The 17,468-nt window shown below is 42.8% G+C and overlaps 1 protein-coding gene across 2 annotated transcripts in view; it reads left to right on the plus strand.

The window, feature by feature from the left end:
• Nucleotides 1-17,468, plus strand: part of dock1 (dedicator of cytokinesis 1) — a 480,313-nt gene that overhangs the window by 71,032 nt on the left and 391,813 nt on the right. For both annotated transcript variants that reach the window (XR_014602336.1, XM_084079253.1), the window contains exons 15-18: nt 5,384-5,482; nt 7,647-7,719; nt 13,202-13,305; nt 16,120-16,303. Coding sequence is in view for 1 of the 2 variants with exons in the window: in XM_084079253.1 (XP_083935379.1) it covers nt 5,384-5,482; nt 7,647-7,719; nt 13,202-13,305; nt 16,120-16,303 (460 nt within the window). In the remaining variant the exon portion in view is untranslated. The remainder of the gene's footprint in view (nt 1-5,383; nt 5,483-7,646; nt 7,720-13,201; nt 13,306-16,119; nt 16,304-17,468) is intronic.

Below are 17,468 nucleotides of genomic sequence, written 5' to 3' on the forward strand. Positions count from 1 at the left end.
TTGCGTCTGAATTGACTTGGACTGCACTCTCCACCGGCTTTCTCATCACGGGTGTTGTGCTCATCCACTGGTGAGCGTCTATCTGTATCTAACAGAGTTGTATTTTAGCTGTATTTGTATTCAAGGCTGTCGTTTTTTTTTCCCCCGATTTTTTTTTCTTCTCGCTTGTAATGATTTACGGAGACGGTGACGGCTCGCCACAATGATTACGAAACATCGATCTGGCCCACGGGGATGGGTATGGGGGGGGTGGTGATTTTCACCGCCACAGTGTCCTTGGGAGCCAGTGTGAAGTGTGGAAGAAGTACTCCCCATTTGTTTACTTAACCCGTTAAATGGTAAATAAATGGTGCATTTATATTGCGCTTTTATCTAAAGCATAGATTGTGCATTGCATTCACCCATTCACACACACACACACACACACATTCATACACCGATGGCGGAGGAAACCATGCAAGGCACCAACCTGCTCATCGGAAGCAATTAAGGGGTTCAGCTCAAGGACACTTCGACACTAACTTTCGGCGAGCCCGGGATGGAACTGGGAACCTTTTGGTTCCCAAGCGGACACTCTGCCTCCTGAGCGACTGCCGCCCCTAATTAAAAATGGGAAAACGTCTGTGTCATTTTAGAATTTTACCACTTTAACCATTATTTTATGCTTTGGCTATTCAAAAATAGCAAAGAATTGTGCAAATCTTTGAATATATATATATTTTTGAAAGCGAGCATTTTAACTCAAATCTTTTCTTTTGGGGGTCCCTGAAACGAAATGTTTTGCGATGGGGTTCGGCGGCCAAACGCGTATAATTTTGGGGGTCCGCCTTGACATGAAAACGTTTGAGAACCACTGATATAGAAACATAAGTCTCCTACCGGAACCGCTGCCGGTCATCAAATTATTGGCTTAGGAATGCGACGAAAACTAAAAAAAATCCCATGAATTCAAGTCTCTATAGGGTGACTAATTGATAGAAAAAAAGTCATTTTGGGGGTGAACTATCCCTTTAAGTACAGTACTTACTACTTAGTTACTTTCCACCTCTCTTTGGAGTGAAGGAACCTCCTTTGAGCCTCACGTCTCTACAACGTTTTTCTTTTGGCTCTCGGCTGCCGAAATTATTCAGTCTCCCCGGAGATCAGCCGTAATTGGTTAAATGCTCTGTCTTCGCCGATTGTAATTGGCAGCGAGGACGTTCAGTGGGAGATGAGAGGCACTTCCTGTCATTTCCTGCCATTATGTCCAGTCCCTGAGTGATGCGTGATAAAAAAAAAAAGAAGTAACTTCCCCCTCGCCTTGTAGCAAAGGAAACACTTAGCTTTGGATGTCATTCCAAGAAAACAGTGATTTCATGAAAAACAGCAGCATTCACTGACGCTTAAAGGTAGTGTACAGTAAGTGTACACAAAGTAAACTCTCTATATTCTGGTAGTAATCATTGCTATAGAGTGTTTGTTCAGTAACAGGGGTCTCCCCATCTCTCCAGCTCTTTAATAAACAGAAAATACATTTCCAGATGGGTTGCTATTTTCAGCTTTATCAGGAAAAATGTCCTATTTATCAACGATTATATAATGTTCCACTTCCAATTTCACTTGTTCATCCTGTATTCTGTTCTATCTCCTGATAGGATCAAATTGATATCCCGACATGAAAATGCATTTTCTGTTTACTAAAGAGCTGTCGAGACTCTGTTACTGAGCAAAGCCTTTATAGCAGTGATTGCTATCAGAATATATGGAGATATTTAACACTCATGTTAACAAAGAAATAATAGTAATAATCACTTACTGCACCTTTAATACTATAGCATAGTCGTGAAATCTAATCTGTCAATTTCAGGTTTTCTCCCCCTCTCTCTCTCTATCTCCTTCTACCTCGTTCTGCTTCTCCATTTAGTGTCCTGTCAGCCTGTTTGCTTCTCTCCCCTGCACTGTCTTTTAACCCAGGAAGACCGGGAACGCATCTTGTGTCATTTGAACTAATTGAGTGCCATTGACGTGTTTCACGTGTTTTAAAATGTAAAAAAAACGTTCAGAACCCAATATATCATCATTTGAAGATTTGCTGCCCCATTCACTTCTTGTTTAACTTATTACTGAAAAAGGCTGTATCTCGGCTCCGGAGCACTTTTTTTTTACTATGTATTTTTCAATGTTATTATGTTATTTTCAAAAGGCAGACAATTAATGTCAACAAGGTCCAATGACCTCGTTGACATTTGTGAAACCACACAGTGCAACCCTCAGTGATTAGCACCCATCAGGGGATCCATTATACTGGAGATACATATTCTCTGACTACTTTAAAAAGGTATAAGAAAATAAAAAAATTGCTGGCACAGTTCGCAATTATTATTTTTATTTTTATTTCATTGGCACTGAATGAGTTAAGATTTCTTTGGCTATTAAAAAATAGCAGATATACAAGCTCATTTTTTAAAGCGAACATTTGTAACTAAAATCTTTGCTTCCAGCGGTCCCTGGAAGAACTTATTTTGAGATGGGGGCTCGGCGGATACATATAATTTTGGTGGTCCTTGACATGAAAGAAGTTTGAGAACCATTTATACAGTATATAGCAACATAAGATTTTTAACTTTTAGGTTTAAGACATTTGTAGAATCCCCAGAAGCAAATATTTGAGTTACAAATGTTGGCTTAAAAATATATATATTTTCAAGATAAAAATAAATAAATAGCAGATATACAAGCTCATAACGCGGCACTCGGTGCCGCGTTATGAGCTTGTATATCTGCTATTTTGGAATGGCCAAAGAAATCGAAAAATGACACACAGATGCGTTCCCGGTCTTAATGGGTTAAGTAGGGTGCTTGGTGCTGTTGTAAAGCCCAGAGCCTGGACACAACGTACCCATCACACTGACATGTTAACACACTGCTGCAAACCACTCTCTCTCTCTCTCTCTCTCTCTCTCTCTCTCTCTCTCTTTCTCTCGCTCACCTGCGGCCCGGGCCCTAAGCCCAGACGTGCTGCTGCACTGGCTCCCCCTCTCCCCCATACGTTCCAAGCTGTCATGAGTTGTGGGCCGCATGGCGCACTGGTTCTGGAAGTGTGGGGTCTGTCTTGTGGGGAGCCCTTGAGGGGGGGAATCCCCTCCCCATGAAAAATAAAGCTTCACAATCGGTTTAAACACTTTAGCCCCTATTTTATACTTCAGCTATTCAGCAATAGCTGATCTACAAAACGGTTCCAGATGGGGGGGTCCGTGACCAAACATTTCGAGGGTCTTTCCTTTGACATGAAAGTGTTTCGAGACGAAAGAAGGGCTAGAGTAGCTGTGCCAGCAAACGTAAAAGCAACAAGCACCTGCGCCCGCCCGCCCCCCGGAGCCCCCCCTGGAGCCCCCCCTTCCAGCTCTGCCCTGCACGGCTCGCTGGAAGACGGGGAAGAGGCCTGTTATTCCTCATAATTGCTGGTTGTCAGAAGGCATTAGTGTTTGGAGTGTGTCAGCCAGCCACCCCCCCCTACCCCCCCCCCTCCCCTAAAGCACACTGGCTGGCCAGGGAGGGAGCCAGAGCATTGAGGAGAATGATGGCTGAGGGCTGACTGATAATAGACCCCCAGCCAACACGCACGCACGCACGCACGCACGCACGCACGCACGCACGCACGCACGCACGCACGCACGCACGCACGCACGCACACACACACACACACACACACACACACACACACACACACACACACACACACACGCCCAACCATATAATGTCAATTCCACTTTGGGGTCTGCACTGCTTTCCGTGTGGAAAAAGTACTCAAATTCTTTACTTAAGTAAAAGTACCAATACTGCAATATAAAAATACTCTGTTACAAGTAAAAGTCCAGAATTCAAAATTTACTTGAATAAATGTACAAAGGTATTGGCATCAAAAATGTACTTAAAGTGCCAAAAGTAAATATTTGAAAATAGCAGATCTACAAGCAAATAGCAGAAGCAGTATTGGAAATTGGAAATACTCAACAAATACCTCAAAATTGTACTTAAGTACAGTACTTAAGTAAATGTACTTAGTTACTTTCCACCACTGCCCTTGGCCCATTGTGAGAAGAGAGGACCCCCACAAAAGAGACGCGACAGCAGCTCCTCTCCCTCTCCTCTCTCTCTCCCTGCTGCTATGCCGGAGGAGGTGAGCCCACCGGCCCCTCCCCCTCGTAAATATTTAATTTCTCATTTATTTCTAATTTCCACATGGCTGTCAGGGTAGATTGGCAGCCGCCAGACGGTGGGGGCGTGACGCATTAACCCATTAAGACCTGAAGCCGATTCTACATGTGTCCTAAATCTCTGCATTATTCTGAAAAACCTATGTTTCTGTATCAGTGGTGCTCAATCTTTTTCATGTCAAGGACCCCCAAAATGAGATGTATTTGGTCGCGGACCCCCACCAAAATATTTTGTTCCAGGGACCCCCCAGAGGCAACGATTTGAGTTAAAAATGGTCGCTTTAAATATATATATATTCAGAAGATTTGCACACATTTTCACGATTTTTCAAAAATAGCAGATCTACAAGCTCATAGCGCGGCACTCGGTGCCGCGCTATGAGCTTGTATATCTGCTATTTTTGAATAGCCAAAGTGTAAAATAATGCTTTTTAGCTCAAATCTAAAAATGACACAGTTCCAGGTCTTAATGGGTTAAGCACCGGCAGACTTTCGGCAGGCCGCGCGCCGCTGTAAGATCATAGCTTTTATCCTTTTTTTTTCTTTTTGTGCCCTCAGGAGCACATCTGATGGAATAACCCATTAAGACCGGGAACGCATCTGTGTCATTTTTAGGTTTTCTTTGGTCATTCAAAAAATAGCAGATATACAAGTTCATCATTTTTTTACTTATTTTGCTATGTATATCAGTGGTTCTCAAACGTTTTCATGTCAAGGAACGCCCAAAATGATATGTATTGGGTGGCGGCGGACCCTCGTTCCAGGACCCCTCCCCCTCCCCCAGAAGCAAATATTTGAGTTCAAAGTGTATATCATATTCAAAGATTTGCATACATTTTCATGTTTTATTATTAAAAAAAAATAGCAGATATACAAGCTCATAGCGCGGCACTCGGTGCCGCGCTATGAGCTTGTATATCTGCTATTTTTGAATAGCCAAAGAAATAAAAAAAAAGTCGGTCTTAATGGAATAAGCAGTAGTCAATTTTCCGCCATGCAGTGGAAAAGTGCTAATGTTTGGACAGGGCTGATAATATGCGCGACCTCTGCCTGACTCTGTCACTTTGAATATACTTAGTTACAGCCCAGCCAACGATAACCAGAATAACTCGCTCTTGCGAGATAACTCACTCCGCTCTCACATCTTCTCCTCCTCTTTCTCCCCCTCCTCCTTCTCTTCCTCCTAGAACGTGATCTTCCCGGGCGCCGGGGACGACGGAATCCTGGAGTACAAGTCTGTCATCTACTACCAAGTGAAGCAGCCGCGCTGGTTTGAGACCATCAAGGTTTGTTTGTTGTGCCCCCTTCACTGCCACCTAGTTCACACACAAATAAACACCACCATTAGTTTTACAACCACCGTTTCCTACTATAATAAAGGTTGAATTTATTTCATTCGTTCGTTAATTGATTACTGCTGAGCTAAGATGGAAAGCCCGTTTGAGCTTCACACAATAACTCTAGTTCAGTGGGGACCACCAGTGGTCTTTGAGGCTGAGGGAGTTCCAGGTGGTCCCCAGCTAAATGATGGAGAGTTGGTGACCAAATTGACCCTTATGTAGATCTTTAACTCTTGAGAGTGTAAAGTGTTTTAAAGTAAAGTGTAAATTTTACGCTCTCAAGAGTTAAATAATTGTTCACCATCTGCATTACTTAATTAAAGAATTGTTATTTGTATCAACGTTTGGTTGTTATCTCTCCTATGGTACCAAATAAATACAGCATGGAATGGTGGATGAAAATCTTATCCAACAACAAGTCTGAGAGTCTAAATCTCATCAAACAGTGGTCCTTGGCTCAAATGGCGAATAAATAATGGATCTTGATATGAAAAGGGTTGAAAACCACTGCTCTAGTTAACCAGTAGTGGTTTTACCCGATCTGGGAACCCATCGGCAAAACAAAAAAAGAGAGAGAAAAATCCTTCGAATTTGCCTCTGGGGGCACTGCCCAATTCCCTGTGTAGAGACCGGATGTTCGCCCCGTTTACTCTCCTTCAGCTCTCCTCTTCTGGTGGTGCTCCTTTCTTTTCATTCCTAATAACAACTCTACATGTTGTAATGGCAGTTTCCGACAGATTCAGCTGCGGAGCTCTGAATTTATGACAAAATTATGACTAAAACTAAATGACATTTTATTCAAATGACAACATTTGCTGTCAAAATTAACACAGTTTTCAAGCTGTGCCAGTTGGTTAGCTTGAAAATCAGTTATTGTCGGCAAGCAACGCCATTGCACTCCGGAGTGGGAATTAGCCTTCACGGTTTCATCGCTAACCCACTGCTGTTGACATTGGGAAGTTGACTGCTTATAATAAAAAAGACACGCACATGAATACTGAGAGGGGCCATAAATAATATGGCAAATATGAGGGCAGAGGGAAATATATTTATAAGCCTGCAAACCTACCGGGCCATGAAATTTAAATTTAAATACATATATGGCGGGGGGTGAATGATAAATATTCAGCAAGGACGAGAGATAAAAGCGGTGAATGTTTTAAGTGAAGGTGGACGGTTGGAATTCACTGCAGAGGTCAGCCGGAGAGCAGACGCCCTTTTGTGTTTGTTGTTGTCAACACAAGGTATTTGACCTGGAATTTGGAGTGTGTGTTCTGGCTTGTTTACTCTGTGTGTGTGTGTGTGTGTGTGTGTGTGTGTGTGTGTGTGTGTGTGTGTGTGTGTGTGTGTGTGTGTGTGTGTGTGTGTGTGTGTGTGTGTGTGTGTGTGTGTGTGTGTGTGTGTGTGTGTGTGTGTGTGTGTGTGTGTGCGCCTGCGTGTGCGCGCGCCTGCGTGTGTGCAGTGGTGTAAAGTAACTAAGTACATTTAACTAAGTACTGTACTTAAGTACAATTTTGAGGCATTTGTACTTTACTTGAGTATTTCCAATTCCCAATAATTTTACTTCTACTCAACAACATCTCCGATCCAAATATTGTACTTTTACTCCACAACATTTATTTGACAACTTTACTTATTAGTTACTTTTGATTATTATTTCAAAACATACATTACCCACTTCAGCCTTATATATATGGTTAAATCAGTGGTTTTCAACCTTTTCAGGCCCCCCAAATAATCATATTTGAACTGGGGACCCCCCGTCGGAATTGTAGGAGTTGAGGCATTGCATTGAGGCGTTGTGAGCTTGTAGATCTGCTATTTTCACAACGTTTTCCTCTTTCTTGATGATTCTTGAATGATTTGACAATTTGGCCAATGTTTGACCAGTTTTTATAGTATCTTTTGTTGATTACCGTCTTTTTTTCTCCCTTTTTTTTAGGTATTAAGAATGTCTTACAAGTCCTTAAATTGTCACTGCACTGTCATCTGGGGACCCCCCCGCCAAAAAAAAAAAAAATCATGCGGGGGACCCAACCCACACAGGTTAAGTGGTTTAATCCCCCTTTTAATATACCTTCTCTCTCTCTCTCTCTCTCTCTCCTCCCAGGTGGCCATACCCATCGAGGACGTGAATCGCAGCCACCTGCGTTTCACCTTCCGCCATCGCTCGTCGCAGGACTGTAAGTACAAACAACACATTCAAACCGTTCACCCACCCGCCTGCCTGACGACCAGCCATAAGCCAAGCCAAGCCAAGCCAAGCTGGCCGCTCCATCGGCCGCCAGCCAAAATAAAATGGAAGCCAGCCAGTCCAAACAGATGTGTCGCGCTGTGATAAATACTTTAGAAGCTCACCCCCCGTGTCACGCTAATCAGCGATATTAGGCCCTGGCGGCCCGCGCGTATATACAGTAAGCAACCATAAGTACTTAGATTGTTTTTAAGTAAAATTAGCAGTCTACAATTTAGCCTGACAGCGTGTCGCGGGTTCGAGTCCCGATCCCGACAGCCTGTGTCACTCCCCATCTCTCTCTCCCAATTTCCTGTCAGCTTACTGTCCTATCAATAATAAAGGCATAAAAAGCCCAAAGGTAAATATAAGAAAAAAGAAAAAAAGTAAAAGGATAGCAAGCATCAGAATATACTTTACTTGTAAACGTTTCATGGCTACTTTTACTCTTTGAGTACTTCTTCCACCAACCGGCCAGATGGGAGCCAGTGTTGTTATTTTCAGTCATCTTTTTCGATATCCTTGTTAATTCTGGGGGTGTTTGTAGACACAAGAGGAGCAGGGTATAGCCCGTGTCCGCTGCCTCGCCGCCGCGCTGTGGCGTGCCATCTGCCCGCCACATGGCAACCCCGTCCTGCCAGCCACGTTAATGCAGGAGGAGGAGGAGGAGGAGGAGGGGGGCACTGGGCTGGAAGGGTACGGGGGCCAGGCAGGCGTATGCAAACCAAATCCGTTAATCTCGGCCAGGAAGGCCTGCGTCGGGTGTTTTGAGGCTCAAACTGTCCTTGAGGTGGTTCCAGGTGGTCCCCACGTAAATGTGTTAACACATTGGGTGCCAGCATTTTTTAATAACATAATAAGTTGGGTGCCAGCAATCTCACCATTGACTGCACTTTGCTGTTTAAAGCTCTAGACTCCACGACGAGCAAATCCACGTAAAAAAAAGCATGCATTCAAGGAGCGCGATGACCCTGGCTACATCCTGGAACAATAACATTTCACTCGCGAGTTACAACGGGGAGGGATCGCGCATCGCGCATGACCGGTTTTCCCCAGCGGAAACAGATCCGGAGATACAGACGTTTTAAAGAAGGAAATAGACAGGAAGCGGATGGGAAGCCATGTTTTTGACTCGGTGATACAACTGGCCTATCCTTCTCAGAATCGCCTAGGGTGACTCCAGAGCTGCTCTAGCCCCTCCCGTGTGGAAAACTAACGGAAAAAACAGAAAGACTGAAAACACGGTTCAGACCGTTTTCGGCACCCGATGTGTTAATAAAGCATCATTAAATCAGCTCACGGGAACCACCGTAGCCCTATTTTATACTATCTTATATCGTCTGTTTAGAAATAGCCAACGTACTAGCTCACAACGTAAAATCTTGAAAAGCTTCAAATAGATTTTGAAGATTTTCAATGGGGGTCCTTGTCCAATATTGTTTTAGTAAGTTAGACTTTTTTTTAAAGGTTTTATGACATTCATTTTCACTCTTTTTATTTTTTATGTTTTTTGGGGGGGTTTTATGACCTCAATTACACCCACAAAACCTGAACTTTGAACATTCAGTGGGTTTTCTGTGTTCTGGGGTTTTCTGAATAATTAGGCTGAAAAGTAATCTGTGATTGGCCCTTGGACAGTGAAGTCACAGGCCATTAATCCCGCCCACTTTCCTCCTTGCCCCTCCCCTATCCTTTCCATTGGGGGGGGGGGGGGGAGCAGAGGTGATGATTGACAGGCAAAACAGCGACACCCGCAGGCAAAGATTTATTTTTTCATTGCAGTTGAAAAAGGCTTTAGAAATGTGAGAGAAAAACACCTGCAATGGCTCACTAGAGTGGATTTTTCAGTTACAACTTTTTATACACGTTTGAAGGACCATGACAAAGACTTTTAATGTGTAGTAAAACTGAATGTCATGAAACCTTTAACAAGCCGACACAGAATCTTTTCAGAGGGGGGTTCCGTGTCCAAATACAATTATGTGGTCCTCGACAAAAAGAAAATTAAAACTTGAAATGTTTTTCCGAGAACCACAGTGCCGTAAATATACAGCCATCACTGTTATGTTTGCGACTCAGCCAGAACAGGCAGCTCCTCTGGTGGATAATAATGGACAGGTCTCTCTGGTGGATAATGGACAGGTCTCTCTGGTGGATAATGGACAGGTCTCCGGTGGTTAATGGACAGGGTCTCACAGCCGTAGCAATAGGCCTTCTTCTAATCCAACTGGAGAGCCCTCCCGTCACGCTCCATCTCCCTCTCCGCTATATATACTGCTTTCTGCAGGGACTAATGCCGTTAGGCGGCCCGGGTCTTCAAACCCCGAGGAATTTGCTGTTATCTTGCCTCTAATAGCTAACCTTAGAAACTAGCTCACCTCAGGTGACTCTGGCTACAGTGCCGCTGATGAGCCTTCTAAACTCTTATTTTTTTGTTGCTGTCACTGACTACCGGCATTAGTGGAAAGAGGTGCGATTGTGTGTGGACATTCGGGCGTAATCTTATAAATTCCATCCCTTATGTGGTAAATGGTGCATTTATATAGCACCTTTTATCCAAAGCGTTTTACAATGTGCTTTACAATCACGCACACATTCACACGCACCGATGGCAGAGTTAAACCATGCGAGGCAGCAACCTGCTCCCATCAGGACCAGATAGGGGTTCAGCGTCTTGCTCAAGGACACTTTAGACACTAAAGTTTCCTCCACCATCGGTGTGTGAATGTGTGTGTGTGTGAATGGGTGAATGCATTGCACAATCATTGTAAAGTGCCTTGGATAAAGGCGCTACATAAATGCACCATTTACCACTTACTTACCTAGTGAGAGTGGTGTCATTTTAGTGGAACAAACATGGAAACAAATTGACAGCCCAGCTCAGAGTTGGACAATCAGCCTCTGTCAGTCAGTAGTCGACGTGGACATTATCGAATCGTGTGGATCTCGGGATCGACATGGGAACAGTGTGGCTCCGATGTAGCCTGGTTCCAAACCATAGACCCCCCGCCCACTCTCTGAGTGGACTGCTCCTCTTGGTCTGGTGTCATAATGTGAGCCTATGGATTTTCTCGGTAGAAAAAAAAACCTGTCAAATCAGAGTCGGAGGTGGGGGTTGGTCTAACGACAAGCCAATCAGCGAATATCTGCTAAAACAAGCTGTGCAATGACGTCAGATGTACAGTAGGCGGATCCGTGGATCTCTTGTGATTGGTTTAGGGAAATTCTAATCCCCTCCCCCCGTGTAATCGACTACACTGGAGCCAACGTCAGACTGAAGCTCCGTGCAGCTTCAGGCTGATAATCAGGCTAGCTCCGATGTGTACAGTATATTGGACTTCATGTGGCAGGCCTGTGACGTCTAGCCTGGTAAACCCTCCCTCCGGAAATCTCATTTCCATTCGATGTCAGGAAGGAGTCTGGCATGAACGCCCATTCTGCAATATTGGGGAGTTTCCAGCGAAATCAGGACCTAACCGCGCCTATCAGCGTCGTCGCTCATTGTTCTGTGATTGACAGCTTACGTTGGCCAATCAGGTGGCGAGTTCGAGTGAGCCCGAATGAAGCCGAGTGCAAGCCTGAGTGACGCCGAAAAAAGACGAACGGCAGCCATTGTTGTTCTGCGAGTGCCTTCACTTCTTACTTTTGTTTTTAAAACGGTCTCAAACTTCTTTTTTGAGGCACGGAATTTACTATTAAGATATCGTTTGGATAGAATTTAGTTGTTTAACTTCATATATGTGGTCAATTAATCATGACAGAGCCTATTTAAAAATATAAATTCAGAGAACCGGGAGGGGCGGGCTGTGACACGCATGTATCCGCATAAGGCAACCTATTTTGGGCTGGGCCGTCTCAAAAGTCCCGCTGCGTCATATTAGTGACGGAGGTCGTAAAAATCCACTGCAATTGGCTGAAGGGGAAAAACGATCATTGGCTGAAGGGGTTGTCAGTCAACGGTATTACTCCCGCCCAACTCCAGCCCGCAGCCAATATTGCAGAATGGGCGATCATGCCAGACTCCTTCCTGACATCGAATGGAAATGAGATTTCCGGAGGGAGGGTTTACCAGGCTATGTGACGTCACTATACGTATGAAATTTATAATATATCAAAAAGTATGACATTATGTAAAATTGTTTGGGGGGCGCTGACCGGTCGAGTGGTTTGTGAAATTAAAGCAACGCATGGCTCTCCAGGGTCATACAAGTCAAAAACGAAACAACAAAAAAGAAACCCTAACATCTTAAAGGGATAGTTCGCCCCCAAAATGACTTTTTTTGCTATCTATTAGTCACCCCATGGAGACTTGAATTCATGGATATTTTTTTTGTTTTTGTTGCATTCCTAAGCCAATAATTTGATGACCGGCAGCGGTTCCGGTAGGAGACACAAATACTTTCCTTTGTGTCTCCTACCGGAACCGCTGCCTACTGGTCCGGTGGTCATCAAATTATTGGCTTAGTAATGCGACAAAAACAAGAAAATAACCATGAATCCAAGTCTCCATGGGGTGACTGATCGATAGATTTTTGGGTGAACTATACCTTTAACTCTGGAACTCTGTTTTCATAAGACTATACATGTCTATGCTTCTTCTGGCTGATGGAATGTTCTGCTCAACATGGATGGCAGCAGCATGCCTACAGTGTCCTCTCTCTCTCCGCTGGTTTATCTCCATAGCCCAGCGCGGGCAATTATTCACCGGCAGGGCTGCGGGCAGCCAACCAATGAGGGCGATTTATGCAGATACAATTCATCTGAATCACGTCTGTGCTGCATGTAAATTTGAGGCTTGTTGATCTGCTGATCTGATGATGATGTATGTAGCACCATGCCCCGACACGTGGCTACAGGACACAGCCATAACTCTCTGGCCTGGTTATGAGAGCGCTCTTCTGCTGAGCGTCTCGTGTTTATATGTGCCTGTGGTTCTCAAACCGTTTTCATGCCAAGGAACACACCCCTCCCCAAATTAATTATGTCTTTGGCCGTGGACGGACATCCCCCATCTGACAGTATTTTGTTCTAGGGACCCCCATACAAAGGTGTGTGTTGTTACAAAAAAAAAATGAAAATTTGAAAATGGTAGTTCGGCATCGTGATGCGTTGTGAGCTTATAGATCGGCTATTTTCAAATAGCCAGTGTACAATATATATAGGTTTAAAGTGGTTAATCCTCAAGGGCCCCTTGTGAGCTACAACCTCACAACCCGTTGCGATTTGTGAACTCGTATCTGCTATTTTTGCAATTTAAACGTTTTTTTGAAAGAGAAAACATTTACTAAATCCCCCCACAACCCCAAACATGATTCTTTTAATTAAAATAAATATATATATATATTTTTTTAATAATCAATTAAATTGGTTAGATTGATAAACTATTGCTATTATTGCCCTAACTCCTCTCTGTCTGTTCTGTCCTCATGCAGCCAAAGACAAATCAGAGAAGATCTTTGCTCTGTCTTTCGTCAAGCTGATGAGATACGATGGAACCACGCTGAGAGACGGAGAACACGACCTCATCGTCTACAAGGTAACACATCTCACACAGTGGTGGTAAAATAAAATACAGGCCTGTCTAATTTGCAGCTACTGTAACACGCTAACCGCCTTTATTTTGTCAATGTCGGGTGGAGGCCTTGTATGTCCAAAACTGTTACCTTTCAGGAAATGGAAAAAATAACCTTTTTTTCCAATGGATCCAATATAGTTATTTAGTCAGGTGAAAAACAAACAAAAAAACATTCAAAGTTGAAATCTGGAGATACAAGGTTTCTGCCCGACAGCGCTGATATGGAGTGCAGCGTCGTTAGCCCACTTCACCCCCCCCCCCCCACGCACTGAAATCAAATTAGTTTCCAATTAAAAACGGCCTGTTTAATGACACCTTTGTGTTGGCCCTCCCGTTCCATGTTAATTAAATAGTTAACACAAGAGAGAATCAGCCGAAATATTTTTTATTCCGTCTTGTTTTCATTGTTTTTGGGGGTTTCAACCAGGGAGACGGTGTTTGTTATGTATACCAGTTAATTCTTCATCATTCATTTTGTGTTCATAAAGACGGGGAGAATGAGCTCTAATTTGACACAGAACTCAGTGGTGGGAAGTAAGTGAGTCCAATTATTTGACGGCTTACTGAAGTGGTTCTCTAACGTTTTCGTGCCAAGGACCCCCAAATTGATATGTATGTGCCTGCGGACCCCCACCAGAAAAAAAGCTGTGCCAGGGACCCCCAGAAGCAAAGATTTGAGTCACAAATGTTCGCTTACAAAATATACACCACCAAGGACCCCTGGGGGTCCCCGGACCCCACTTTGAGAACCAACGGCTTACTGCTCAAGTTTACCGGTAGTTACTTGTTACTTTGCAGGTTTAGATTATTAATGCAAAACATACTTTAGCCACGTACTGTAGTGTACAGTATACTTCAGCTATTCAAAAATGGCCAATCCACAAGCTCACAATGCGTCACGTTGCGATGCGTTGTGAACTTGTAGATCATTATCGAAAAAAGAAAGTTTGAAATTAGAAAGAAATGAGAAAGATTGGAGTACTTTTGAGTACTAGTATATTATTTGAATAAAGGCCTCTTACTTGTACTCTTTTTGTACGGTACATTGTGGTGTTGCTACGTTCACATAACCCATCAAAACCCCAAAAAGCGTCTTTGTCATTTTAGATTTTAACCACTTTAACCATTATGTTATACTTTGGCTATTGAGAAATAGCAGATATACAAGCTCAGAGTGTGTCACTTTGTGCTGCGCCATGAGCTTGTAGATCTGCTGTTTTTGAAAAAAAGAATTATGCAAATCTTTGAATATATACGCTTTTAACTCAAATCTTTAGAAATGTTTAGAACAATCTTTAAAATGTTCGCTTTCAAAAATGTGATATATTCAAAGATTTGCACACGTTTTCCCGATAAAAAAAATTATAATAGCAGATATACAAGCTCATAGCGCGGCGCCGAGTGCCGTGCTATGAGCTTTTTTGAAAAGCCAGATTTTTGAAAAGCCAAAGAAATTTGTAGAATCGGCCTTGGGTCTTAAAGGGTTAAGTAAAAAACAAACGACAGTACTGTACTTCTCCCACCACTGAGTCCATTCTCCTTCCTCATCGTTTGTGTTGATAAAGACGGGTAGAATGAGCTCTTTGACTCAGAGGAGGCTGTAGCATCGACAGGGACGTCCTTTAGAGAGTTCCTCTGTTCAAACACACAATGAACGTCGCCGTTATTCTGTCACGCCCGCAGCCAGCAGCAACACAACACATTGTTGTTTCTTTGAGCATTCAGGATGTGTGGATAATTATTCTAAGGCACACACACAATCTATAATAATGCATGCCATCACAGTATGTTATAATTAAGCCGTGAAATGCATGAAAGTCTGCGGTACAGTATATTTCGGGATTATGTCACGGCTACAGGTGTTGTTGGCACGACACGACACGATGCCATATGACAGCCTCCAGTGTATAATACCTTTTTTGTAAAAAGTTAGAAAACTTTTTAGAAGACCACTTCACCCATTTTCAACCTATCTTCATATACTGTAATTGGCCCTCACTAATGCTCATTATAAGATGTCACCTCACCTTTTCTTTCTATACTCATTCTGTGGACAGTTCAGAAACAGTTTTGACAACTTTCAGAACAGAATTTCAAATGTGTTTATTTTATTTATTAATGCAACAATGGCTTCTGTTTCAGTGTGCTAACTTTCCAGTAAGAGAAAGGCTGTAGTTTCTACAGTATTAGCTTGTAATCCTCATCGATGATGTCATTGGTAGGCAGGTTCTGAACTGTCCATAGCCCACCAATGAGATGCGATGTGACAATATTTTGCTATTACTTTATTTTGGAAAGTGTACAATTATGAAATGTATGGCCTGTTTTTGCCATATTTTTTATTAATATTATTGATACCGGTCATTTTCATTTATGTGTTATGTTTTATATCTGCCATTTTTTATCTACTGTATATGTTCCAATGTAAAAAATAAAATTAAAAAATAAACACAAATCGTTAACTCACCGAGTGCCAGAATTATTTCTGGCTATGTTGTGCCAGAGATTTTTCAAAGTAAAAAAAAAGTGCTTTGGAAGCGAGATACAGCCTTTTTCAGTTATACGTTAAACAAGGAGTGGATGGAGCTGCAAATCTTCAGATAATGATATCTTGGGTTCTGAACATGTTTTTCAAAAACGTCATTGGCACGTTGCGCTATAGCGGTAAAACACGTGAAACGCGTTAATGGCACTCAGTAAGTTAATTGCTAATCATTTGTTACGAAAATGCATCGTCAACTAAAATCTGATGATGGTGTGACAAACCGTATACAGGCAGAAGCTAAGAAGCTGGAGGACTCGTCTCTCTACCTCAACCTGCCCGCCACCAAGCTTGAGCTGGAGGAGAAGGGCTACGCCTCCACGGGGAAGAGCAACCACAACCTGGGCACGTGCACCATCAGCAAGGACTCCTTCCAGATCGCCACCCTGGTCTGCTCCACCAAGCTCACCCAGAACGGTAAGAACGGCCCTCCACTGTGCACTGTGTTAAACCATTAAGACCGGGGACGCTGTGTCATTTTTAGATTTGAGCTAAAAAGCATTATTTTACACTTTGGGCTATTCAAAAATAGCAGATCTACAAGCTCATAGCGCGGCACCGAGTGCCGCGCTACGAGCTTGTAGATCTGCTATTTTTGGAAATTTGTGAAAATGTGTGCAAATCTTTGAATATATATATTTTTAAAGCGAACATTTTTAACTCAAATCTTTGCTTCTGGGGGTCCCTGGAACAAAACATTTTGATGGGGGTCCGCAGCCAAATACATATCATTTTGGGGGTCCTTGACATGAAAACGATTGAGCACCACTGATATAGAAACAAACGTTTTTCAGAAAACTGTTGGAATTTAGGAGACATGTAGAATCGGCTTCAGGTCTCAATGGGTTAAACCATTAAGACCGGGAACGCATCTGTGTCATTTTAAGATTTCTTTGGCTATTTCTTGACAAGTCAAATGGACATATTAGGTTTCCACCCCGGACAGAGACGATATGTTTTTGTTAAGATAAGTGTTAAATTGCTCTATATTCTGCTAGTATTCATTTCTATAGAGCGTGTGTTCAGTAATAGAGTTCTCCCCCATTTCACATTTTCAAATGGGTTGCGAATGTCATCCATTCAGGAGGAGAGAGAGTACCCATTTATCAGCTTCAATTTTGTAGTGTTCCAGTTCCAATTTTGTCTGCTTATTTCTTTGCGTCATCACTTCCAATTTCACGTGTTTATCCTGTATCCTCTCCTCTCCTGATTGGATAAAATTGCTGTCCCGACCTGGAAATTCATTTTCTGTTTACTAAAAAGCTGGAGAGACAGGGAAGACCCCGACTGAACCTTTGGATAAAGGACTGAACAAACACACTAAAACAATGATTACTATCAGAATATAGAGCTTTAACTTATCATACACAAAACACTTTTAACCATAAGATATCACTTACGCAACCTTTAATTTAACTTTGTTGAGTGTACAATTGGAACCAAATGGAAGCCGGAAAATAATAAGTCGGCCAATTTTGCTAATGTGATTTCAGCGTTGCTAGCAGTTCATCGTCTTAATATCGAGGCTCTTTGAAAACTGATGTTTTTCATTTGCAAACTCATTCCCGTTCATTGCTGCGAT

The sequence above is a fragment of the Gymnoscopelus microlampas genome (genome assembly GCF_963454915.1).
Source record: "Gymnoscopelus microlampas genome assembly, chromosome: 14".
In the NCBI taxonomy this organism is placed as follows: domain Eukaryota; kingdom Metazoa; phylum Chordata; class Actinopteri; order Myctophiformes; family Myctophidae; genus Gymnoscopelus; species Gymnoscopelus microlampas.